Below are 25,390 nucleotides of genomic sequence, written 5' to 3'. Positions count from 1 at the left end.
AACTCATATGTGGTAGTAACACTGAAATTACTTTCTCTGCGTCAAAATAAGGCAACACTGTGATTTTGATACTTTATCATTTATACTTAACTGTACCTTCCTCCCATTCCTCCGTCTCTGCTTATTGACATTTAGGAGAGTGTCAGATATAAATTAACAATTCAAAATTATCAAACAAAGACAGACACAACACTGAAAAGATGACAAAGACACAGTTTGAAAAGTAAATATGTTTTATTGCAAATCTCTTATCTTAACATAGCCTACCTTATCATATGTTAACTTAACCCATCTTATATTTTAACTTAGCCTATCATCATATTTTAACTTAGCCTATCTTATCATATGTTAACTTAGCCTATCATATTTTATCTTAGCCTATCTTGTCATATCTTAACTAAACCTATCTTATTATATTTTAACTTAGCCTATCTTATCATATAACTTAACCTATCTTATCTTATCAACTTAGCTTATATTAATATATTTCGTCTTAGCCTATCTTATATTTTAACTCAGCATATCTTATCCTATCGTATCTTATAGCTACATTAACACTTAAACAGTATCACTTTCCGTTGGGTCCCGCGGGATCCCAGTCCCAATGCAGGGCTCTAACACGGGTATTCTAAGAAAAAGAAAATAAACACTTTACTTAACTTTACTTAAAGCAGTCATATAACTAATAAATAAATAAATAAATACCCAATTAATGCCTTATAAATCATTTATAAAAGTATAAAAAACACGGCTGTAAATACTTATACAAAGGCATAACACATTATAGCTATCTTGATAATACATTATGAATGCTCTGATGTATATATACACAATAAATATCTTCATAATACATTATATCGGCCATTAATCCATAATAAACATGGCTATAATGTGTTATGCTTTTTTTTCTTCAATATTTATACCCATGTCTATAATATATTTATGGATGCATTACAGTGCATTGTGAAGGTGTCAATAATGCAGTTATATTACTGCTTTAAGTCATTTGTAAACCTGAATTCACAACCTTATAATTACTGCCTCTTGCTACTTCTTCTGAAGGGCAGGGGACAGCAGAAGAAGCACCACTTCATCTTCTTCTTCTTCTTGTGGCTCTTCTCAGTATCATCTTCAGAAAGATCTTCGGCATTCACATGGAATGATACTTCTTCTTCACTGTAGATCTTCTCGGCAGCATCAGCATCTTCTTTTGTTTTATCTGTCTTCATCACTTCAGTCTCGTCCTCTTCCTCAGGTCCTTCTTCTGGTATAGTCAGTAGCTGTGATCTGTCTTCAGATGCCACCATACACTGAAACCTGACCAGTGTGGTAGCATCAGCATCTTCTGCCTGCTGGAATACCACATCAGCTTCTTCATTTTCCTCAGGTCCATCTTCCTGTAAAGTCTGCAGCCATATTCTGGCTACATATGCCGCCATGCACTGCCAACTGTCCACTGTGGCAGCATCAGTGTCTTCTGCTTCCTGAAGCTCCTCATCTGTTTCTTCATCTTCCTCAAGGTCTTCCTCCTGGATGGGTTCTAGCCAAGTTCTGCCTACTTGTGACACCACATATTCCACAGCATTCCCTGTACTTTTCCCTCCTCCTCCCTTAACCTCCTCCACATTCACTCCCACCTCACATACATTCTCCTCACCTCCATTTAGCATATCCATCATACTAATACCAGCCTCTGTCCCCTCCATCACAACCCTGGAGGCCTTCCCCTCAAATGTTCCCCACTCTGGTACATCCACATATTCCTCACTACTCTGCCCCCTTACCTCACCCTCCCCCCGGCTTGTCCGGTCCTTCCTGACTTTCTTTTTTTTGTTAAGGTAGCAAGTTTTATAAATTTCCCAGTCTTCAGATGAAAGGCCGTAATTACTCTGAAGACTTTGAGATGAAATACTAGTGCTGGCTAGCAGTCCATCCTTTCCCACACTCTCCCCTCCCTTACCCAAATCAGTAGACCCCCCCAATCCCCCCTTAACCCCCCCAGCCTGGACAGTGGGGAGTGTCACTGGTGAGAACTCCTCCACACCTTCTCCCCAGTTGATCACTTCATCCCACAGGTTCCAGGCTTCCCAGTGTTGGGTGTTGGTCCATCGATCAGCTCTCTCAATTCGCTCTCTGGGGAATAAATGAGAGATTAACCAGCACTTAAGAGAGATAATAAAATAAATAAAGAGCTGGAAATTCTTCAACCATACAGAAAATACAATTGTTATAATTATTATAATAAATAATTACAGGGTTCACATATATAAAAAAGAAAGAATAAAAGAAACAGCGAGCAAGATTGCAAAAAAAATCTACTGTAAAATGCACGATACTGTAAGTGCAATAGCATATTAAACAGTAATGTCACCAAATTATAACTAGAATCAAATACGAAACAACTGTGTTCCACATCAAATGAATACCCAGATGAATACTACCAAGAACTGAGTTAACACTAACCAAGCTAAGAATATTTGAAAGTGTTAATCCTGTGTAACAATGTAAATAGATGTAATGATAAACTTAGAAGCATCTAGCCTACTCCGAAAGTAATGGCCCAATTTTTTTTAACAATTTACCTACCACCCTGTACAGTAGGGGGTCCCAACTTCCGGTCGGTGTTCCGGTACCGTCCGCGCGGAGTATTGCACCGGGCGGCAGACAACCGGGGGTAGAGGAGCCAGCCGTCCCGTTTATTAGGGGATCACGCCGTTTTGGAAAGAAAGCTGCCCGTATTGATGTACGGAAATACGCCATTAGCCCCGCATGTCCGTATACACCGTCAATCTCCCGCCGCTCGGCGTGAGAACCCCCAAATTATACCGCCGTCTTACCCATCCGTGACACTTTTCTACGACGGAAACCGATCCGCGGACATCGAAAGGTTGGGAAGCCCTACTAAACTAGCATGTTTGAGATGAATTTACTAACCAAATAGTCTGTCATTATTTAAATATTAGCAACCACAGTAGCAATAAAAACCACTGCACTTTAAATGACGTTAAAAAATATGTAATATTAAAAAAATATGTAATGTTTTTTATTGTATTATAGACATTTACTATGTCATTATAGTATAAAAGGCTAAATAATCAAAGTAGCACAACATCAGTTGAAGAATTCAAAGACATTTTGGAGAGCTAACAAGCTACTCACCTCTGCGCCATTTTCACTCAGAGTTTGTTGTGCTTCAAACGGTAAAGTTTGTTTACGTTGTTTCTATGGAAACTGCTCTGACTCTCCGCTTGACCGTAATATAAAGGCATGTATGCAGTAATTTTCTGATTGCAGATTTGATCCCTATGCAGTAATTGACCTCTTGGACCCTCTGGGCTGCCTTCACCTGCATTGAGGCAGCTGTTACGTTTGCTGTCATTACATTCAGCCCAAAATATCAAAGTACAGGATTTAAGATTTGAATTAATAACAGGACCATGGGAAACAAAACATATATGTTATTGATCCCTCGAAGAAAGTTTTCAATTTTCTCCTTCTTTCAGTTCTTAAATAACGTGTCAGTTTTTGCTCTGTTTGGTTGGGATTTACCATTTTAACATTGTAGCAGTTCCTAGGCAATACACAGACAAATTCTTTTTTTTAGGATGGAATTATGCTGTAAACGATTACCTTCACGTTTCAACAAAGGTACTTGCTTTTGATATATAATTTTTTGTACATGTGTACTCTGGTCATACCCCTTGTACATATGGATGGCATGGAAGGACAGTCACTGCTGTCACCTATACTGTCCCTGTCTGCTTTTCTCATTTAAGTGTTGATATGGCAAAAGAAGATGGACCTTTTGTAGAAATTTCCAGCCAGAGACTTGGTTCCTATATGAAGAGAATATTTTATTTTAATTCAGGCTAAGAAACTACAGAAAACCAGCTCTGCATGTGATCTCCCCTTTACTGCACAAGGAGGGCACACACATCAACAATTAGCAATGCAGCAAAATACAGATGAACAATTTCTCACAGTTTCAGAATAAATCAGATTTCTCTGTAATTCAGAGATTGTCTAAGACTAGATCATTTTCTGCACTTGAACCTAATTTCAAGATAAATGACACCTGGGTCTATTAAAAGAAGGTGATGCTGCCTGACCCACCAACCAAGGCTGGGAGGAAAGGGAGGAATACTAGTCAAAGGAAGGAAGAAAAGCAGCCCACCCTGTCTCATGGTCATGGATACAAAAGTCAGGGAGTGTTACGAAGAAGACACCACACTTAAGACCATTGGTTTTATGCACTGAATTACACCAGATAGAGTTTTTGCATTCTAGCTGTGTTACGTAACATTCCTCAGCCTTCATTTGTTTCCACAGAATGCAGGACATAATTTAGGGTCCCAAACAAGACAGCGGAACTGCAGTATAGCCAATTATTTGTTTCAGTAGTTTTATAACAACTCGAACATAAAATGTTTGTTTTTCTTAGATAAAAGTCCAGTTGAAACAGACTTTATTTTTAAATGTTAGATTGGATTTAAGAGATGGAATATGTTGCTTGTGTTAATACTGCTTTGATTTTGAGGATGAAGTCTGAAGTGTAGGTGACGTGTAACAGGTTGTTATTTTACTTTTAATTTATAATTATACAAGATTCTGTTTTCCTTCTTCTGTCTAACCTGATGGGTACAATATCCTTTAAACTTTCCCATGATGCTTTTGTCCTGCATCGCCCCTCCCTCTGTCTTTTCCCCTTTATAAGGGTCCCGACCTCATTTCCTCTTCCCTTTGGTGTATTGCACACGTGGGAAGAGGTGAGGATCTAGTGGCAGGGTCCCCCGAGTTAGTAAATCAATTGTATAATTATGACCCATATATATTATATTTGATTTATTATTCATCATAAGCAGGGGATAGAAAACACGTCTATACATAAGTATATACATTGTTTTACTTTGTGCAGAGAGAGCGAGAGGGCCAGAGCATATGAAGTTTACCCCTTTCCTTATTTGTTGGGGAAAGCGCCCGGCGTTTCCACCCCAACTCCACATTTATGAGACACACACAGGTTGCAGTTTTACTTGCAAGGGTACCCACACTCTCTGCAATGCAAACTACAGCAGAATGTGTTACAAAGGGTGGTTCCCCTTGACTCCTTTATTTATAGTCAGTGGGAGGCGCAAGAGTCATGCAGAATAGGGAGGTGAGAGAAAGTTCTGGTTTTGCTAAGGTGGGAATGCTATTATTAATATAATCTAAAGTATGAGGCTAGGGGAAAACAAAATAATATATATACATATTTACATTCATTGCTGATCATACAGGAGTGATAACAAAATGATTAATAACAGTTTCTTCAACCTAACAGTCCCTCCTGTTTATCATGACAGTATGATCAAAAACATCAGTATTGTACAAGTTGCAAAAGCATTTCCAGTACAACTGTCATTTAGATCACATCATCATCATCCTAACTGTGGAGTACAGAAAACCATCAGGAGTCGTTCCTCCTGTTTATCATAGAAAAACATCTAATTCCGTTACTTCAGGTCCGAGCCCTGCACGGGTGCTTTCGGCTCAGCCGTCATTTTGAATTACATGTCTTCTTCATCGCTATCGCTGGAAACAGGCTCTGTCTCCATATTCTGAGTAAGGGAGAGAAACATTGTACTGTGTGTCCGAAAAGCAGCATTAAGAGCTTGATTAATAAACATTTTCAAACATGGTATAACAGTTATAAAACAACAGAAAAACAAAATAAAAAACAAAACAAAAGAAAATATAAGTGAAACAATACTTTGGTACCCTATACCTGCAAAAGATGCGGCACATTTGGCCTGGGACATATTCATGGGTTTTCCATATACAGTGGGTCCTTCACTCTGAGTAGGCATCACAGAACAAACATAGCAATTCGTCACATTTTTTGCTGTTACAGTGTCATGTACATATCGATACCAGTAGTTCTTCATGAACGGGTGTGAGTGGTCAGCAGGCAACGGGCGCAGATGGAAGTCATCATGGGTCCATCGCCGTAGGTGCTGCAATGGAGCTAGTGGGAGCAAGGACAACCATACAAGTCCAACAACAAGAATGACCCCTAGAGTCACCTTACCACATCCCCACCCCGTCAGAGCCATCCTAATAGAGTGCAGTTCAGTTGTTTTCTTCACCGGGTTGAGACAGCAGCACCCTATTGGTTACTGTGCCTTTGTAGCGGACTTCCACTGCTACTCTGTCGCTGAGGCCTCTGATAAGGGCTTGATGGGTTTAAAGTGACTTTTGTGTATCCAGGAAGGTCGTTCTGCTATTTTCACAGCTGTTGGTGTTGTGAGGAGGACTTGATAAGGACCGTCCCACCGGGGTGTGCTCCACTCCTTCCGCAACAGGACCTTGACCAGGATCCAATCCCCTGGCTGCAAGTTATCCTGTTGGTTAGAAACAGAATTTACTGGCAGACTACTGGGGCTATGTTTTTGTTGTGATGATAGCAACTTTCGCATCCAATTAGCCAATGTATTTTCTCTGTCCGCTTTCCCTATATCACTCATTTCAGTTGCTAGAGGAAACGGCCTTCCGTACACTATCTCAAAAGGTGTTAATCCTGCAGGAATGGGAGTTATTCTCATCCACAATTTTACTAGAGACAAACATTCTGGCCACGGCCTTTTTGTCTCTTCCATTGTTTTTCTGAGCCTTGTTTTAATAGTGCCGTTAGTTCTCTCCACTAAGCCTGCACTCTGAGGGTGATAAGCACAATGATTCTTAAGCGTAAAACCTAATGCTTGTGAACAAAGGGACATGGTCTGATTTACAAAATGAGTCCCATTGTCTGATCTTATAATATGAGGTATGCCATAAGTAGGGAAATAATGGCCTACCAAACATTTTGCAACAGTCATTGCATCACAGTGCTTTACAGGGTATATTTCTACCCACTTAGAAAAGGTGTCTATAATGACTAGACAGTACTTCTTCCCTTGTGACCAAGATAATTCAATAAAATCCATATGTACAACTTGAAACGGGTACTCAGCTACAGGGAACTGGCCACGTTTTGGTCTCATGTTACCCTGTGCATTATGTTTACAGCAAATTAAGCATGTTCTACAAAATTGCTTTGCATAATCAGAAAAATTTATAGCATAAAAGTATTGCTGGATAATATGTACCATCCCTCCTGTTGAGACATGAGTATTTCCATGGCTCACTAAGGCAGCTGTTTTGTATAAGTTTTTTGGTAGGATGGGCTTGTCATTCATATAGTAAACTTTCCCTTGCTGTATTGCTCCTCTCTTGATCCAACTCTGTATTTCTGTTTTAGGAGCATGAATCTGTGCATCACACAGCACATCACTATCTATGAAAAGAATGTCTGCCACTGATAAGGTGGGCTGTTTCAGGGCCGCTTCTTTGGCAGTTTTATCTGCAAAGTTGTTTCCTTTAGCTATTGTGGAAGCATCGGTTTGGTGTGCTTTACATTTGCACAGTGCAAGGCGAGTCGGTAATTGTACAACATCTAATAATCTAAGTAGTAAGTTTGTGTGAGTTAGAGACGTTCCCTGCGATGTTTTAAAACCTCTATTTTTCCACACTCTTGCATGGTGATGAACAGCTCCAAACACATATTGACTATCAGTGTATATAGTAAGTGACTTATTTTTGAATAGCTCGCATGCCCTAATTACAGCATAGAGTTCAGCCGCTTGTGCTGAACAAGCAGGTGGGAGTGCATTGGCCTCTAACACTTCAGTGGACGTAACTACAGCATACCCGACCTTATTTTTTCCCATATCATTTTTTGATGCTGATCCATCTACATAAACAACCATTGAATCTGATATTGGGGTCTGTAAAATATCTGCTCTGGGTTTTGTTTGCTCTTCCACAACTGCTTTGCACGAATGTGGCTCTCCATCTTCCGTTGTCGGAAGAAGGGTGCTAGGGTTAAGAGGACCACATCGCTGTATAGTAATGTTTGACTGTGAAAGCAGGAGTGAGACTAAGGTCAGATGTCTAGCATGTGTGAGGAACGGAAGCGGCGTCTGCAGTAAAACTAATGAAACTGAATGTGGCACCTTCAGGGTGAGTGGGTGACACAACACTAATTCTGCTGATAATTTTACTGCTTCTGCAGCAGCTGCACATGCTTGCAAACATTGTGGAAAACCAGCTGCTACTGCATCTAATCATTTAGAATAGAATGCTAGTGGTCTTTCCTTTGTCCCGAACGGCTGTGTTAATACCGCTTTCATATAACCTTGATTAGCATCAACACATAAGGTAAATGGTTGTTGATAATCTGGTAAGGCAAGTATCACATTTGTTTGTAGTATCATTTTTAAGTTTGTGAATGCCAATTCTCCTTCTTTTGTCCACTGAATTTTATCTTTTAAGGCCATGTCTTTCCCATAAATTAAGGTTTGCAGAGGTTGAACGAGTGCAGCATAATCAGGTAGCCATTCTCTGCAATAATTACAAAGTCCTAAGAAGGACATCATTTGCTGTTTAGTCTTTGGCTTTGGTGCCTCTTGTATTGCCTGTTTTCTAGTTTCTAATAATGATCGACCTTGTTGGGAGAGTTTATGTCCAAGATATATAACTTCCTCCCTGCAATATTGTAATTTTTGTTTTGATGCTTTATGTCCTGTATCATATAAATGCTGTAACACCAACAGTGTGGCTTCCTTACAATGCTGTTTTGTATCTGAAGCAATTAATATATCATCTACATACAGTAGCACTTGACTATGGGATGGTATTTTACAGGTACTCATAGAATATCTAAGGGCCATGGTATATACATGTGGACTTTCTGAAAACCCTTGAGGGAGTCTAGTATATGTGTATTTTTTTCCCTTATAGGTGAAACCAAATAAATGTTGAGAATCAGAGTGCAATGATACTGAGAAAAATGCATTACTGAGATCAACTACTGAGAAGTAACTTTTATCAGGGGTTAATGAGTTGAGCAATAAGTGCGGGTTGGGCACGTCTGGTGCTGCGTGTTGCACTATGTTATTAACTGGTCTTAAATCCTGCACCATGCGCCATTTCCCTGTATGTCCCTTCTGGACAGGGAAGATAGGAGTATTGCAAGTGGCCTCAGGAGCCTCTCGCAATATTCCTGATGCCAACATATCCTGCACTACAGGGGCTATACCTTTCTCTGCCTCAGGTTTTAACGGGTATTGTCTAACTACCGGGCGGTGTTCTGATTTCACAATTACTTTGTATGGTGGGAACCCCTTTACCAGTCCTACATCAGTGGGGGAGGACGACCACAACCCTTCCGGGAGGCGATCTAGATCTGGACATGATCCCCCCTCCAGAACAGAAAAAATTTGTCAGGTTGGGTCCTGCAAGTGTGTGGTGAGAGTGGTTTGAACTCTCCATCCCAAAGGGAACCGCCACACATTGTGTTTTTTGTCATAGCTCCAACAGGAGCCAGGTACGGGTTGGTAGTCATTGTAACTGTGCATGGAATCTCGTAAGAACATCTCTACATCCCTCCACTGCATCTGAGGTGGTTTTGATAGAGATACGTGTGGTGTTTCCCCTCTGAACACAGCCTGTTGTTTATTAGATAAGATGACTGAGGCAGCAGAAAAGCCAGTAGTGGAGTTAACATACAAATGTTGTAAGGTAATACAAGTGTCTTGGAGGGCATGAAACGTTTTGTCATAGGCATAATCTGGTCCTGGGGTGCCTTTGTACCACATAGTGACGTGTAAGGCATCGTCAGGCATGAACTGGGTTTGTTTAGGGGACTGCTTTTCTCTAGTTTTTCGCAACAATTCTCGTGTCTGTGCAGTTCCCCCTAGGTCCAGTGACCAGTAATATTGTGGTGCTCCGGTTCCTTGCACAACATAGGCTTCCTCATTTATGATTGCTTTCATGCCAGAGTTTGTGGCAACTACACTAATGCCCATCTGTACCATAAGGTCACGGCCTAACAGATTGACAGGGCAAGAAGGGCTTATTAACACTTGTGCTTGACATTCAATCCCAGTTTCCTTATCTTTTACTGCAACTGGGTTTGTTAGCTGATGACTGTCTGTTTGGCCTCCTGCTGTTTTTATATTTATGACAGATGAGGAGTATGTGACTTCAGGAGGACTGGAGGTTAGGACAGTCCTACAGGCTCCAGTATCACACAGGCATTCGTATACTTTGCCATTTATGATTAATTTCCGACTTGGCAAAGTTCCCCACTGCCTTTCTGCTAATAGCTGACATACTGCTTGCAAATCTATTTCCTCATCCAGGAGGTCTTGTAAGGTAACCTCCGTTTCTTCCCTTAAAATGACCTCTGTTTCACCTCGGATAGTGTCGGCAACAGGGGTCTCCGAGGAGGGTCATTGGTCATTTTCGGTGGAGTTTGGATTAAATGGTCGCTTCCCTGACCTGCAGTCCCTGCTTAAATGTCCAGGTTTCCCGCATGTCCAACACTCTGTTTCCTGTGAAAACCCTCCTGTTTGTTTATTTCTAAATCTTCCTCAGCCTCTAAATCTTCCTCTTCCTCTACCTCTGAATCCCCCGCGTCCCCGAGGGTTCGTTTGCACTAGCGCTACCACGTCAGAGGCGCTGAATATTGTATCTGTCTTTTGCTGTTTCTGCGCTTTCTGTGCGTGTTGGGCATATTCTAAGGCTTGTTGGACTGAGCCAGTATTCTGATGTACCCAATGTTTGTCGAGATATTTTCGCAATTCAGGCTTTAGGCCTGCGACAAAAGCTCGTTTTAATTGTTGCTGATACACTCCTCCATCTTCCTCGTCGTGAGGAATTCCTGAATTTCCCCTGAACACCACTCGCATCCTATCCATAAAATCCTCAGGTTCCTCTCCATCTTTTTGTTTGCACTGCGCTATTCGCCCATAATCTGCACGTCTTACGAAGGCTGTCTCTACCCTGTTTCGCAAGTCTCGTAATGCTTGTATGAGTTCCTGCGAGTCATGTGCTAAGACTTCATCATTATTACCATGTCCTGTGAAGTCTCCCGCTACACGTCCCCATTTATGGGTAAACAACTGTCTTAGGCATCGGTACATTTCCCTGCCGTTCAAATGAAAACTACTTTGTAATTCTAGGATGGCAGTCCAAAACTCGGGTACCCCTTCTTCAACCGGGGGTATTCCTTTTAAAGCCGCTGTTCTATCCTCAGCGGTCCAGGGTCTATATACTAACATAGTTTCGGGTCCTGCATTATTTGGGCCTCGATTTGGATTTGCCACTTCTACGAGGGGACACTGCCATTCCACCTCCTCTTGGATGCCATTGTACTTTAGCTGTGGCCAAATCTTTTACAGGATATAGAGAGGGATCAGACCCTCGAGTTAACATGCGAGATGGTTCCACCCCCCCCCCCTTGCTTCTTGTCTATCTGTGGCTGGAACCAGCGCCGGTGCAGGCACCGGAATTTGTGGGGGCGGTGGAGGAGCTGGAGGGGCAGAAGGTCTTGCTGCCGTTTCTTCGTCTAGTGTGATTAAAGCCACCTGCAGTTTTTTCTCCTTATTTCTCTTTTTCTGTTGTCTCTTATTATCTCTTAGTTTACTCTGTTCTAACCATGCATCAGAGAGAACGTATTCCTTTTTTCTATCTTGGCCTTTTTTATTATTGGTAGTCTGTAACATCTCCAGTTTTAAGTTTCCCTGTAACTTTAATATATCTGGAGTGTGGAGTTTTCCTTCAAACCCATGTTTTTTCCTCCATCTCTGACTACTTATTTGTCCTGATCCTGGTTTATATCCTTCCATAAACTTCTCATCTCCCTCTAGTTTGATTTGTTTACTCAGATTTTTTCCCATTGTTACCTTTTATTGAATACACTACAAAACATAAAAAATCCTAAAAGCAAGTCCCTGGCATGAGACCTCAGGAGGACACCAACACGGCCTTCTACTGCTCACTATTAGAGCAGCGGTGTTAGTTTTCAGGGATGAAACCCGTCCTTGATCCTTCAGTCACCAGTATGTTGTTGCTTTTAGGGTGGATCGTGTAGGTTAATCTAAAACCTATAAAAACACATCCACATACATCAATATATATATTTCCAATAACGCCTACTTTCTCTCCCGGTTAATTTCGGCTAACCTCAACCACATGCATGTCTTGGCCACCTACTTATTTAGGTGCCGTATGTCTCACTTGGCCACCTACTCACTTAGGTGCCATATCTCTCACCTGTATAGTGTGCTCTCTGTTCCGTCACCGAGGTCCTTCAGACATCACCAGACGTCGAGCGCAGTTCTAACCACCGGCCTGATGACGAATTCACATCACAGGTCTTTCTTGCACCCGTCTTCGAGTGACTGCCGGCAGTTTTCGGTGTCGCTTCTCTCGGCGTACTGGAGACGTCTTCGGGATTCCTCGGATCCGGCTCGAAGGACCAAATTCTATGTTGGGGAAAGCGCCCGGCGTTTCCACCCCAACTCCACATTTATGAGACACACACAGGTTACAGTTTTACTTGCAAGGGTACCCACACTCTCTGCAATGCAAACTACAGCAGAATGTGTTACAAAGGGTGGTTCCCCTTGACTCCTTTATTTATAGTCAGTGGGAGGCGCAAGAGTCATGCAGAATAGGGAGGTGAGAGAAAGTTCTGGTTTTGCTAAGGTGGGAATGCTATTATTAATATAATCTAAAGTATGAGGCTAGGGGAAAACAAAATAATATATATACATATTTACATTCATTGCTGATCATACAGGAGTGATAACAAAATGATTAATAACAGTTTCTTCAACCTAACATTATTGTTCCCAACAGTTTCAATAAAATCCAGGAACGACAACGGCGTCTGTAATATCCCTTCCTCCTGCACCCCACACACACCTGATAACACCCCAAAACACAATGCAGAGTATAGGCAGGGAATGACCGGTTACATAGGTACACTAGTGCGGCTTGTAAATATGCCCTTAATTTATGCCTGAATATCCCTCCCATATAGTGGCTGACCACATATCATGTGAAAGACCTGGAGAGAGTGAGTGTATATATATATATATGTATGATGTACATGTGAGAGACACCATCGGAAGTCCAGTTCAGTTCCTCAGAGGCACTGCTATGGAGGCACTTACAGTAATAAACTTGCTGACCGCAAAAACTGGCACTATGATGGAAGTTATGCAGAAGTGCAGAGTAGATGGAATAATTTTTGTACCTCAATAAGATTGTATGCCTTTTGCCTGTGTCTCCAGCCAGTGCCGGGGGTGAAACGCGCCTGCAATTATCAGCGGGATAACATTATCGTTTTTTTTATTCTGTGGAAAATGAAAGACCGATTTGCTGGCCAGATTTATTCATGAATCATAAACATGTTGTGGGCTATATAAGTAAAGTCAGGGCTCTCAAGTCTTATGCATTGACTGTGAGACACTTGCATTTCAACCAGTACACATGTTCACACAACGCACCTTATGTTTGTCAAGCTGAGAAGTAAGGGTTAGGGTTATAATTATCAATAAATAATGTACTTCCCTGTGAAACAATGATGCTGGATGTTTATTTGCATATCATGATATGGTGCAGCCTTTTAATAGGTTTCTGTTTTTCTGTTAATCCATTCATGGTGTTGAATAAGTCAGCAAGCATAAGTGTAAGGCTAGTGAGTGACTGGTGTTTTCGGGGGAGACTCCCTAGAGCTGGAGAGAAATACCTTAAGGCACGGGATGAAAAATCCCAAATCTTCCAGGAAAAATGTCAGCATTATATGTATTTGCCACACAGAACAGAACAAAAAATTCCTTAGGGAATCACACGCCTACCATAGTCACTATACTACTCAGAACGCCTGGCAGCCACCAAATCAAACATAGGAAAAGGTCCGGATTCATAGCGTTAGAATGTGGTAGAGACTAATATCCATAACGTACCATCCTAGAACACACTGTGCTCTAAAATTTAAACCCAATTAAAATCTGAATATTAAATGAGGAAAATAATTTGATTTGTTCTTCTATCCCAAGTTGTGGTCTAAAAGCAATAAGACCACCATCCATTATACCTGCTTTGGGGAAAATGCACTCCTGTAGCCACTAGGGGAGCTCTCACCTCTTCTGGGCCCAGCTAAATAATTATGTTACGCATTCTAACAAGCTTTATTATCTGTGTCAATAAGCCCTGCTTTTACACTAACACTCCTGCTGAGAGGCTAGTTTGATTACCAGTCTTGCCCTTGTCATTAGGAACACATGAGAATTTGCGCAGTGCTGTTTCACAGTGGATTCTCACTGGTTTTCCTGGTACGATACATTTTATTTAGTTTCATACCACAGGTTATTGTAAGAGGGATCAATTGGTTTACTTTTATACTGGTGCAAGGAAACTATTATTATGATGGTGGGTTACCAAACACGGTAGCTGGCTACCTCAGACATAAGACGCCCATTATGTACCTGTGTGTCACCTATATGGGCTTGGAATCTGTATATCAATTGAAATAATTATTCATAGCCCAGATAGCATCATATTATTGTTTCAGCGTTGAAGTATAGTTAAATGCATTGAATTATGGTCAGTGTTAAATTATCAGCATTGAAACTGAATAGATTTTTGGTAATTTTTTCAATATTGAAAAATTAATGGTGGCGAAACCTTGATATAAAGCGACTTTTTCAACATTGAAAATAAGATGCTGAGTTAACATCAATATTATTGAAAATAAAAATGGAAAAATGAATTTATGGGGGGCGGCATGATGGTGCAGTGGTTAGCACTGTTGCCTCACACCTCTGGGACCCGGGTTTGAGTCTCCGCCTGGGTCACATGTGTGGAGTTTGCATGTTCTCCCTATGTCGTCGTGAGGTTTCCTCCGGGTACTCTGGTTTCCCCCCACAGTCCAAAAACACGGTGAGGCTAATTGGAGTTGCTAAATTGCCCGTAGGTGTGTGTGTGAGAGTGACTGGTGTGTGAGTGTGCCCTGCAATGGGCTGGCCCCCCATCCTGGGTTGTTCCCTGCCTCGTGCCCATTGCTTCCGGGATAGGCTCCGGACCCCCCCGCGACCCAGTAGGATAAGCGGTTTGGAAAATGGATGGATGGATGATGATATAACTGGTCTGTGAACATTAGTGAGCATATGATGTAGGCTGTCCAGGAATGTAATAATGTGTGCAGTGTTACATGGGCCCAGGGTTGCATGATGGTGAACAGCACCGTTCTGACTTATAGCTGCGCACATAGTTATGTTACCACCACGCTGTCCTGGGACATTGATTATGGCACCGTGTACAATAATGTTCCTGCCATGCTAACGCGTTCACTGTTTCTTTCAAAAGGGACTCTGTAAATGTGCTTCATCCTGATTCTGTTGCATGCCAGTACACGAGATAATGCAGAGATGCTCACATTGTTCATGGTTTGGGAGATGGTGTCATCCTCTGTTATACGCTGCTGTATTTCTCGTAGCCTAATGGAATTATTTGTGATCACCATATTAACTATATGGGTCTCTCGTTCTTCAGTGAACATTCTTCCTCTGCCCCCAGATTCTGGATGTCTAGCAGGTCTGTAGAGTACCCTTTTCAGTTTTTACCTGTACAGCATTGTTGTGTTTCTCATTAGAGTATAGTACTATTACAAAACGTACTGTGAAGTAACTGTACTAACCGATTCTCATTTGGAACCGTCCTTATGATGCCTGCTACAGCGTAGCGGCTCAGGTCAGACTGAACCCATTGGCCAGCTTCCCTCAGGGTCATTCCATGGTTGATCACATGATCCACTGTTGTAGCTCTGATGACATCAGTTGTTCTATTTCTTCTTACCCTTCCTCCTTCCTCTTCACCTCCTCATCCTCTAAATTCACCTCCTAGTCTTCATTCTCTTCCTCGCCCTTCTCTAATTCTCACTCTTCTCAGTCTTCCTTCTCCCTCCATTGTTCTCCACACTGAAAGCTTACTGTACCTGTGGCTTATTTATAGCGCTCATGCTGATTGCAAAGTGAACTAATTATCTAAAACCGTTTTCACATGTGACAGTGTGGCCAGACAGCTGGCAAAGTAGTGTAATCAATAGCTATAAATGTGTATAGTTTTACTAGGAGTGTGTTGATCATTTAGAAATTGTGTGTAAAACAGTGAGTTGTGTTTACAGTTCCGCAAAAAGAGTGCTGTGCAGTGGATTGTATTTACACATTTGCAAATTGTGTGTTACAAAAGTGCAAACTGAGTGCAAAACAGTGAGTAATTTTGCTATAACTATTAATAGTTTTATAAGAATCATTGTTAGTGTTTAAGTATTCAGAAAAACTGTAAAAAAATTAAACGGGGGTGACTGTCCATTAAGCTAATCTGCAATCCTATTACACATAGCATGACACAGTACTGTTTTTGACTTTTTCTTTAAATCCACCGCGATTGTGGTCATCTGGGTCGTGGGGGGTCCGGAGCCTATCCCGGAAACAATGGGCACGAGGCAGGGAACAACCCAGGATGTGGGACCAGCCCATCGCAGGGCACACTCACATACCATGCATTCACACATGCACACCTACAGGCAATTTAGCAAGTCCAATTAGGCTCAGCATGTATTTGGACTGTGGGGGGAAACCAGAGTACCCGGAGGAAACCCCACAACGACATGGGGAGAACATGCAAACTCTGCACACATGTGACCCAGGCGGAGACTCGAACCCGGGTCCCAGAGGTGTGAGGCAACACTGCACCACCATGCCGCCCCACTCTCAAGACCACATCATCTAATATTATCTCAATATGTGACTGTGTATATTTCTCACACAAGGATAACTGAGAGGTTATCTGATAATGCTCCAGTCCAGTGTCCATAATATACACTTCTTCATTACGCTAATCGTTATCAATCGCATTTTCAGATGCAGAACTATGGGGACAGAAGCAAAAAAGTTACTCATTGATGCCTTTAGTGTAACTGAGCTACAAAAAATTACATCTGCTCAATTTTTGCTCCACTTCTCTTTTCCTGCATTTCCATGAAACTTTCAAGTTGGCGCTGGGGCTTGTGGTCAACCAATAGGAAAAGTTTATCACTATAAGCCCCACCCAGTAAGTCTTGGTCGAGAAAAAAGTATGTTCTTTTTGGAACTAAAAAATGGTTCAGGAACTACCTCCTAAGACCTTCAATTGGGCCAAGTTCGTGCAGTAGGAAATCGCCTTATGACCTGCACCCACAATGGCTTGTTTAGAGACAACGGTTCAGCTGCCTGTATGCTTTTTCACCTGCGGCAGAAACAGCAGGCAAACCAGCACAAACAAGGTACAAACATGCAGTAATGGGGGTTCAAATCCCCAGACAGCGCCACCCACTGGGCCACATAGCATTTCATTTATCTGCAAATGTATATTTAAACCTTTGAGGTCCATCTCAGGCTCTTTGCAAGCAGAGATCAGGTCACTGAAATCTGAAGCACTGTGTTACTAATCTTACTAAAGCATGACAGAAGTGCTCACTTCTTTAACATTTATTCTGTGATCAAAGCATTGACTGCAAAAAACAAGGAGACCATAACATCTCTAATAGGTGAAAACCCTAAATGTTAAGCGCCCCCTACTGGCTGGCTGCAGTACCATTATTAGCACCACCCATCCCCATGTCTTTCAGTGGTAAGAGGCGATTTTCCACATCACTTTCACTTTGCCCCCCCCCCCCCCCCCCCCAACAAATCCTGAGAGATCCATTCCTGAGCATCATGCCAAGAAACACCACTTGTTTACTGATAACTGCTTTCATGTAAACTCTGCTGTGCTGAGAGTAAAGATGAAGAGGGAGAGACAGCAAGAGGCTGCTGACGGCAGAGAATGCAGGCGACATGGAGGGGAGTGAGAAAAGGAGCAAATGTTGATGGTTAAGAGTGAATAATGACGTCACAGCAGCCTGATCCTGATGTTAGTTTAATATGTTTCTTAGTTTGGCCTGTGGTGTGTATTTCAGATACAGCATTTAATCAGGGAGACTGAGTGTGAGTCAATGACAGAGAGAGAGAGAGAGAGCAGACAGGCAGGTGAAGATGAAGGTGTATTAGGGAGGAGGGGGGAGGAGCTTGGACCTTCACCAAATCAGCCAAATGTAAATGTCACGTCTATCAAACAGGAGACCCTGCTTTCAGGAGAAATGGTTTAAAGATCACACTGGGCTCCATTACAGCCCCCCCTCGTCTTAAGGGGGGTTCTTTGTTTCTACTGTGCAAAATAATTTGTAACACAAATGTCTAAACTGGCATGAAAGACACATTCAGCTCTTGTGAAGACTGGCATGTGAAACTGGAAAAGGCACTGGGGAAATTCAGTGCACATAAAGACAGGCAGTGCCACAGATTAGCACTGATGACATGGATTCAGAAGATCAATCCTGTTAATATTCAACCTTCAGATGAGCTGGAAAGAGCAGCAGCAAGTGAGGAAAAATCTTCTGAAGTTAAGTACTTGGCACGGCAAGGCCTGGCTTTTCGAGGTGTTGGTAAGGAGAGTGGGAATTCTGATCCTTCCTGATCCTTTTGGTTTTGATGTGTGTGTTGTAAAAAACCCTATTTTTCCAGCCGTGTCATGCACTGCCGCAACCAGAAGAGGGCAGAAGATATGGCACAAAAACAAAGGAAGAAGCCTAACTTTAAAAAAACTTCAAAAAACATCAAGACTCATCCAGCATGGGGTGGTGGGTTAACGAATAACACAAACAATCAAAGAATAAGCAAACAAATGAGAGAAAAGATGCAGAGATGACTGAGAAGCAGGGGATGACTGGAGAAGAGACGACAGGACCAGAAGACAGGAGGGATACAGGGAGAGCGGAGAAGAGAGTATAACTGAAGAATGGGAGAAGAGGAGAGACTACAGAGAACATAGATGACTGGAGGGGAGGGAATATAGGAGCAACAGAGAGAAGGAGGAAGGGCTGCGGAGGAGAAGACAGGATAAGAGGGGAAAATGTGAGCAGAGAAGGACAAACACCCCCACTGCCCAGCAAAGTGCACTTGTAAGTAAACCACAATTTTAGCCTTGGGCTCAATATCTGGACTTGTCTCTGTGTAGCAATGCATAGAATCCCTGACACTGGTTATGACTGTACTGTATTAGTCCTAAACCTGCCATTATAGTGTAAGGAGAAAAGATTTTTTTTTTAAATAAATCATTTTAAAAAAAGGTAGAGCGATGTAGCCCCCGGAGAAGTCCCCCCCCCCCAAGCCCTGTTTGTTCCCTTCTAGCTACCAGATGAAACTCACAATGCACCCCAACGCCACCTAACTTCTCTTCCACATGATGCACCTTATTTACCCTCTGAATCCTGTCTATTATTGAGCGTTTTTCTATCCATTTGATTATCAGCTTATTACACTGTATGTACATTAGTCAGCCACATATGCTGTACGGCTTTGTTTTCCGGACAGTCTGGGCTACTCAGATATGTCATAATTCGATTTGTAAATGCTGACAGTCTTGATATTATCCTTCTTATCAGGAAAAACTACTTCTGCATATAGATATTTCTCAATATTTAGTCTAATCTAATATAAAAATTGGCAGGTAGTACAAATATAATCTTATAAATGCTGAGATTAGAGTATCTGTGATGCAGGAATGCAGGGGTTTCATTGGGGCCCTTTCTATGGCTTAGTACTGTGAAGGAGTACATGGTTAGTGCCAGGCGCAAATGAATATCTTTGATTTTGCATCCATTTGGTAACTTGTTGAAGTTGTCTGATAGTCAGTAATACATGGTTTAATTAATATGATTCTTTATTTACTACTTTATAACATCTGAAAGAAACTGAAATAGGAAAGCTTATTTTAATTTATGGTCCACTGGATAAACACAGACATTACAGACGGTTTTAGAGTCTAATGCTGAATGTTTTTTGCTATCATTTTTCTGCCTGCATATGCTATGATTGGTGCAGTGAAATTTGAGAATGTGTTTGTAATCAGTATCATAGCCTCAGACAACAAACCAACGCTGTAGCGTGTCACTGTGTTTACATGTGAGAGGGGTTCCAGTTACATAATGGACTCGTTCTAATTGTTTTGACGGAGCTCGACAAACCTAAAAAATAAATGCTGGTTTTATCAAAAACTATGTCATATAGTTATATTCCAGATTTATTACAGCCAAACACATCTCGGAGCTCCGAGGAACCTCCTTCTCCCTACATTTCCCTCCTTCTCACTCTTCCCTCAAATACTGTTACATTTGTCTTTTTTCCACACTCACACCCTGTCTTGATCATACTCTGACTGCATGGCATCCATATGCAGGGCAAACTATTTTACAGTCTTATCTAGTATAATAGGACATAAACATTGAATTTGATAGTTATCTTTTATTTACACATTAGAACACAACACATGAACATGAAGGGATCGTTAGCATTTGCAACCAACACCTCCGCAAACCCCCCTGCGGAATACTGGCCGCGGACAGGGGTGGGAATCCCCAAGCTGGAAGACTGTACTGCGTCATGTTAACATTAGCTAGCTAGTTAGCATGGATACAGAGTGCACCGGACTAAAACTATAAAGGACGTAAGGTGTGTGATATAGTAAAACACTTACTAACTGGTAATGCACGTTAGCATTACGTTAAATGACAACTTTACCTGTTACCAGAACAGCCTCCTACACGTTCGCCGAATGACAGCAGGCAGAAGGCGGTGCGTTTTTCAGAAACACACCGGAGTTAAACTTACGCCGCGTTATTTACCAGCACTTGTAACACCAACATTTGCAGCCATTAACTCATATGTGGTAGTAACACTGAAATTACTTTCTCTGCGTCAAAATAAGGTAGCACTGTGATTTTAATACTTTATCATTTATACTTAACCGTACCTTCCTCCCATTCCTCCGTCTCTGCTTATTGACATTTAGGAGAGTCTCAGATATAAATTGACGATTCGAAATTATCAAACAAAGACAGACACAACACTGAAAAGATGACAAAGACACAGTTTGAAAAGTAAATATGTTTTATTGCAAATCTCTTATCTTAACATAGCCTACCTTATCATATGTTAACTTAGCCTATCATATTTTATCTTAGCCTATCTTGTCATATCTTAACTTAACCTATCTTATTATATTTCAACTTAGCTTATATTAATATATTTCGTCTTAGCCTATCTTATATTTTAACTCAGCATATCTTATCCTATCGTATCTTATAGCTACATTAACACTTAAACAGTATCACTTTCCATTGGGTCCCGCGGGATCCCAGTCCCAATGCAGGGCTCTAACACGGGTATTCTAAGAAAAAGAAAATAAACACTTTACTTAACTTTACTTAAAGCAGTCATATAACTGCATTATACATACTCAATTAATGCCTTATAAATCATTTATAAAAGTATTAAAAACACGGCTGTAAATACTTACACAAAGGCATAACACATTATACCTATCTTGATAATGCATTATGAATGCTCTGATCTATATATACACAATAAATATCTTCATAATACATTATATCGGCCATTAATCCATAATAAACATGGCTATAATGTGTTATGCTTTTTTTTCTTCAATATTTATACCCATGTCTATAATATATTTATGGATGCATTACAGTGCATTTTGAAGGTGTCAATAATGCAGTTATATTACTGCTTTAAGTCATTTGTAAACCTGAATTCACAACCTTATAATTACTGCCTCTTGCTACTTCTTCTGAAGGGCAGGGGACAGCAGAAGAAGCACCACTTCATCTTCTTCTTCTTCTTCTTCTGGCTCTTCTCAGTATCATCTTCAGAAAGATCTTCGGCATTCACATGGAATGATACTTCTTCTTCACTGTAGATCTTCTCAGCAGCATCAGCATCTTCTTTTGTTTTATCTGTCTTCATCACTTCAGTCTCGTCCTCTTCCTCAGGTCCTTCTTCTGGTATAGTCAGTAGCTGTGATCTGTCTTCAGATGCCACCATACACTGAACCCTGACCAGTGTGGTAGCATCAGCATCTTCTGCCTGCTGGAATACCACATCAGCTTCTTCATTTTCCTCAGGTCCATCTTCCTGTAAAGTCTGCAGCCATATTCTGGCTACATATGCCGCCATGCACTGCCAACTGTCCACTGTGGCAGCATCAGTGTCTTCTGCTTCCTGAAGCTCCTCATCTGTTTCTTCATCTTCCTCAAGGTCTTCCTCCTGGATGGGTTCTAGCCAAGTTCTGCCTACTTGTGACACCACATATTCCACAGCATTCCCTGTACTTCTCCCTCCTCCTCCCTTAACCTCCTCCACATTCACTCCCACCTCACATACATTCTCCTCACCTCCATTTAGCATATCCATTATACTAATACCAGCCTCTGTCCCCTCCATCACAACCCTGGAGGCCTTCCCCTCAAATGTTCCCCACTCTGGTACCTCCACATATTCCTCACTACTCTGCCCCCTTACCTCACCCTCCCCCCGGCTTGTCCGGTCCTTCCTGACTTTCTTTTTTTTGTTAAGGTAGCAAGTTTTATAAATTTCCCAGTCTTCAGATGAAAGGCCGTAATTACTCTGAAGACTTTGAGATGAAATACTAGTGCTGGCTAGCAGTCCATCCTTTCCCACACTCTCCCCTCCCTTACCCAAATCAGTAGACCCCCCCAATCCCCCCTTAACCCCCCCAGCCTGGACAGTGGGGAGTGTCACTGGTGAGAACTCCTCCACACCTTCTCCCCAGTTGATCACTTCATCCCACAGGTTCCAGGCTTCCCAGTGTTGGGTGTTGGTCCATCGATCAGCTCTCTCAATTCGCTCTCTGGGGAATAAATGAGAGATTAACCAGCACTTAAGAGAGATAATAAAATAAATAAAGAGCTGGAAATTCTTCAACCATACAGAAAATACAATTGTTATAATTATTATAATAAATAATTACAGGGTTCACATATATAAAAAAGAAAGAATAAAAGAAACAGCGAGCAAGATTGCAAAAAAAATCTACTGTAAAATGCACGATACTGTAAGTGCAATAGCATATTAAACAGTAATGTCACCAAATTATAACTAGAATCAAATACGAAACAACTGTGCTCCACATCAAATAAATACCCAGATGAATACTACCAAGAACTGAGTTAACACTAACCAAGCTAAGAATATTTGAAAGTGTTAATCCTGTGTAACAATGTAAATAGATGTAATGATAAACTTAGAAGCATCTAGCCTACTCCGAAAGTAATGGCCCAAATTTTTTTTAACAATTTACCTTCCACCCTGTACAGTAGGGGATCCCAACTTCCGGTCGGTGTTCCGGTACCGTCCGCGCGGAGTATTGCACCGGGCGGCAGACAACCGGGGGTAGAGGAGCCAGCCGTCCCGTTTATTAGGGGATCGCGCCGTTTTGGAAAGAAAGCTGCCCGTATTGATGTACGGAAATACGCCATTAGCCCCGCATGTCCGTATACACCGTCAATCTCCCGCCGCTCGGCGTGAGAACCCCCAAATTATACCGCCGTCTTACCCATCCGTGACACTTTTCTACGACGGAAACCGATCCGCGGACATCGAAAGGTTGGGAAGCCCTACTAAACTAGCATGTTTGAGATGAATTTACTAACCAAATAGTCTGTCATTATTTAAATATTAGCAACCACAGTAGCAATAAAAACCACTGCACTTTAAATGACGTTAAAAAATATGTAATATTAAAAAAAATGTAATGTTTTTTATTGTATTATAGACATTTACTATGTCATTATAGTATAAAAGGCTAAATAATCAAAGTAGCACAACATCAGTTGAAGAATTTAAAGACATTTTGGAGAGCTAACAAGCTACTCACCTCTGCGCCATTTTCACTCACAGTTTGTTGTGCTTCAAACGGTAAAGTTTGTTTACGTTGTTTCTATGGAAACTGCTCTGACTCTCCGCTTGACCGTAATATAAAGGCATGTATGCAGTAATTTTCTGATTGGAGATTTGATCCCTATGCAGTAATTGACCACTGACCTCTTGGACCCTCTGGGCTGCTTTCACCTGCATTGAGGCAGCTGTTACGTTTGCTGTCATTACATTCAGCCCAAAATATCAAAGTACAGGATTTAAGATTTGAATTAGTAACAGGGGGGCGGCATGGTGGTGCAGTGGTTAGCACTGTCGCCTCACACCTCTGGGACCCGGGTTCGAGTCTCCGCCTGGGTCACATGTGTGCGGAGTTTGCATGTTCTCCCCGTGTCGTCGTGGGGTTTCCTCCGGGTACTCCGGTTTCCCCCCACAGTCCAAAAACATGCTGAGGCTAATTGGAGTTGCTGAATTGCCCGTAGGTGTGCATGTGTGAGTGAATGGTGTGTGAGTGTGCCCTGCGATGGGCTGGCCCCCCATCTTGGGTTGTTCCCTGCCTCGTGCCCATTGATTCCGGGATAGGCTCCAGACCCCCCGCGACCCAATAGGATAAGCGGTTTGGAAAATGGATGGATGGATGGATTAGTGACAGGACCGTGGGGAAAAAAACATATATGTTATTGATCCCTCGAAGAAAGTTTTCAATTTTCTCCTTCTTTCAGTTCTTAAATAACGTGTCAGTTTTTGCTCTGTTTGGTTGGGATTTACCATTTTAACATTGTAGCAGTTCCTAGGCAATACACAGACAAATTCTTTTTTTTAGGATGGAATTGTTATGCTGTAAACGATTACCTTCACGTTTCAACAAAGGTACTTGCTTTTGATATATAATTTTTTGTACATGTGTACTCTGGTCATACCTCTTGTACATATGGATGGCATGGAAGGACAGTCACTGCTGTCACCTATACTGTCCCTGTCTGCTTTTCTCATTTAAGTGTTGATACGGCAAAAGAAGATGGACCTTTTGTAGAAATTTCCAGCCAGAGACTTGGTTCCTATATGACGAGAATATTTTATTTTAATTCAGGCTAAGAAACTACTAGGGGTGCAACGGATCGCGGTTGATCCGTGATCCGTACGGATTACGACCCACGGTTCGGAACGCACGTGATCCGCGGATTAACTCGTTTTTTAAACTTTTAGATAAATAAAAAAAAAATTACCGCAGATAAAACAGTGTTTTCTGCTGATATTGCTTAAATAATAAATAATTAATTACACAGAAGTCGTGTTTACGTCAGCGGAACATGTGACTCAGTCAACAACGATGGCTAGCGGCGGAACAGAGGAACTCGAAAAGCCTTCTGCGTCATTCAAATCTTTTGTATGGGAGCATTTTGGCTTTCCTGTAAAATATAATGATGACGGAAGAAGGGTGGTGGACAAAACAGTTACAGTGTGTAGACACTGTGGCACGAGAAAGCCGTATGAAAGTGGCAATACATGGAGTATGGCCACGCATCTGAAGCGACATCACCCCGGTGTGCAGACAGGATGCAAACCGAAGCAACCACAGCAACAGCTGCTCACCGCTGCATTTAAGCAGCACTTTGCACCAGAATCAGAGCGGGCTAAAGCTATTACCAAATCTATCGGGATGTTTATCGCGGCAGACATGAGGCCAT

General features: G+C 41.7%; 2 protein-coding genes across 3 annotated transcripts in view; both read right to left on the bottom strand.

Moving 5' to 3' along the window:
- Positions 1 to 58: 58 nt before the first annotated feature.
- The window catches only part of LOC125725242 (uncharacterized), an 89,011-nt gene continuing 63,679 nt past the window's right edge, over positions 59 to 25,390 (bottom strand). Inside the window, exons 1-2 of one of the 2 annotated variants that reach the window (XR_007387381.1) lie at positions 20,998 to 21,270; positions 59 to 450 (exon numbers count right to left, since the gene is read on the bottom strand). The gene's annotated coding sequence lies outside the window, so the exon portion shown is untranslated. Of the gene's footprint in view, positions 451 to 20,997; positions 21,271 to 25,390 lie in introns of those variants that run through there. The other variant, XM_049002017.1, reaches the window with a different exon arrangement.
- LOC125725243 (uncharacterized) lies at positions 531 to 1,933 on the bottom strand. The gene is made up of 2 exons (XM_049002018.1): positions 1,028 to 1,933; positions 531 to 628 (listed from the first exon to the last, which is right to left on the bottom strand). Exon 1 carries the CDS (start codon positions 1,704 to 1,706, stop codon positions 1,035 to 1,037), a length of 672 nt encoding a protein of 223 aa, XP_048857975.1. The 5' UTR covers positions 1,707 to 1,933; the 3' UTR covers positions 531 to 628; positions 1,028 to 1,034.

This window comes from Brienomyrus brachyistius, unplaced genomic scaffold (genome assembly GCF_023856365.1).
Source record: "Brienomyrus brachyistius isolate T26 unplaced genomic scaffold, BBRACH_0.4 scaffold63, whole genome shotgun sequence".
In the NCBI taxonomy this organism is placed as follows: domain Eukaryota; kingdom Metazoa; phylum Chordata; class Actinopteri; order Osteoglossiformes; family Mormyridae; genus Brienomyrus; species Brienomyrus brachyistius.
This window is presented reverse-complemented; position numbering and strand designations above follow the sequence as displayed.

Coding starts and splice junctions, on each gene's coding strand:
- LOC125725243 (XM_049002018.1), bottom strand. CDS start 1,706: ATGGAGGGGACAGAGGCTGGTATTAGTATGATGGATATGCTAAATGGA.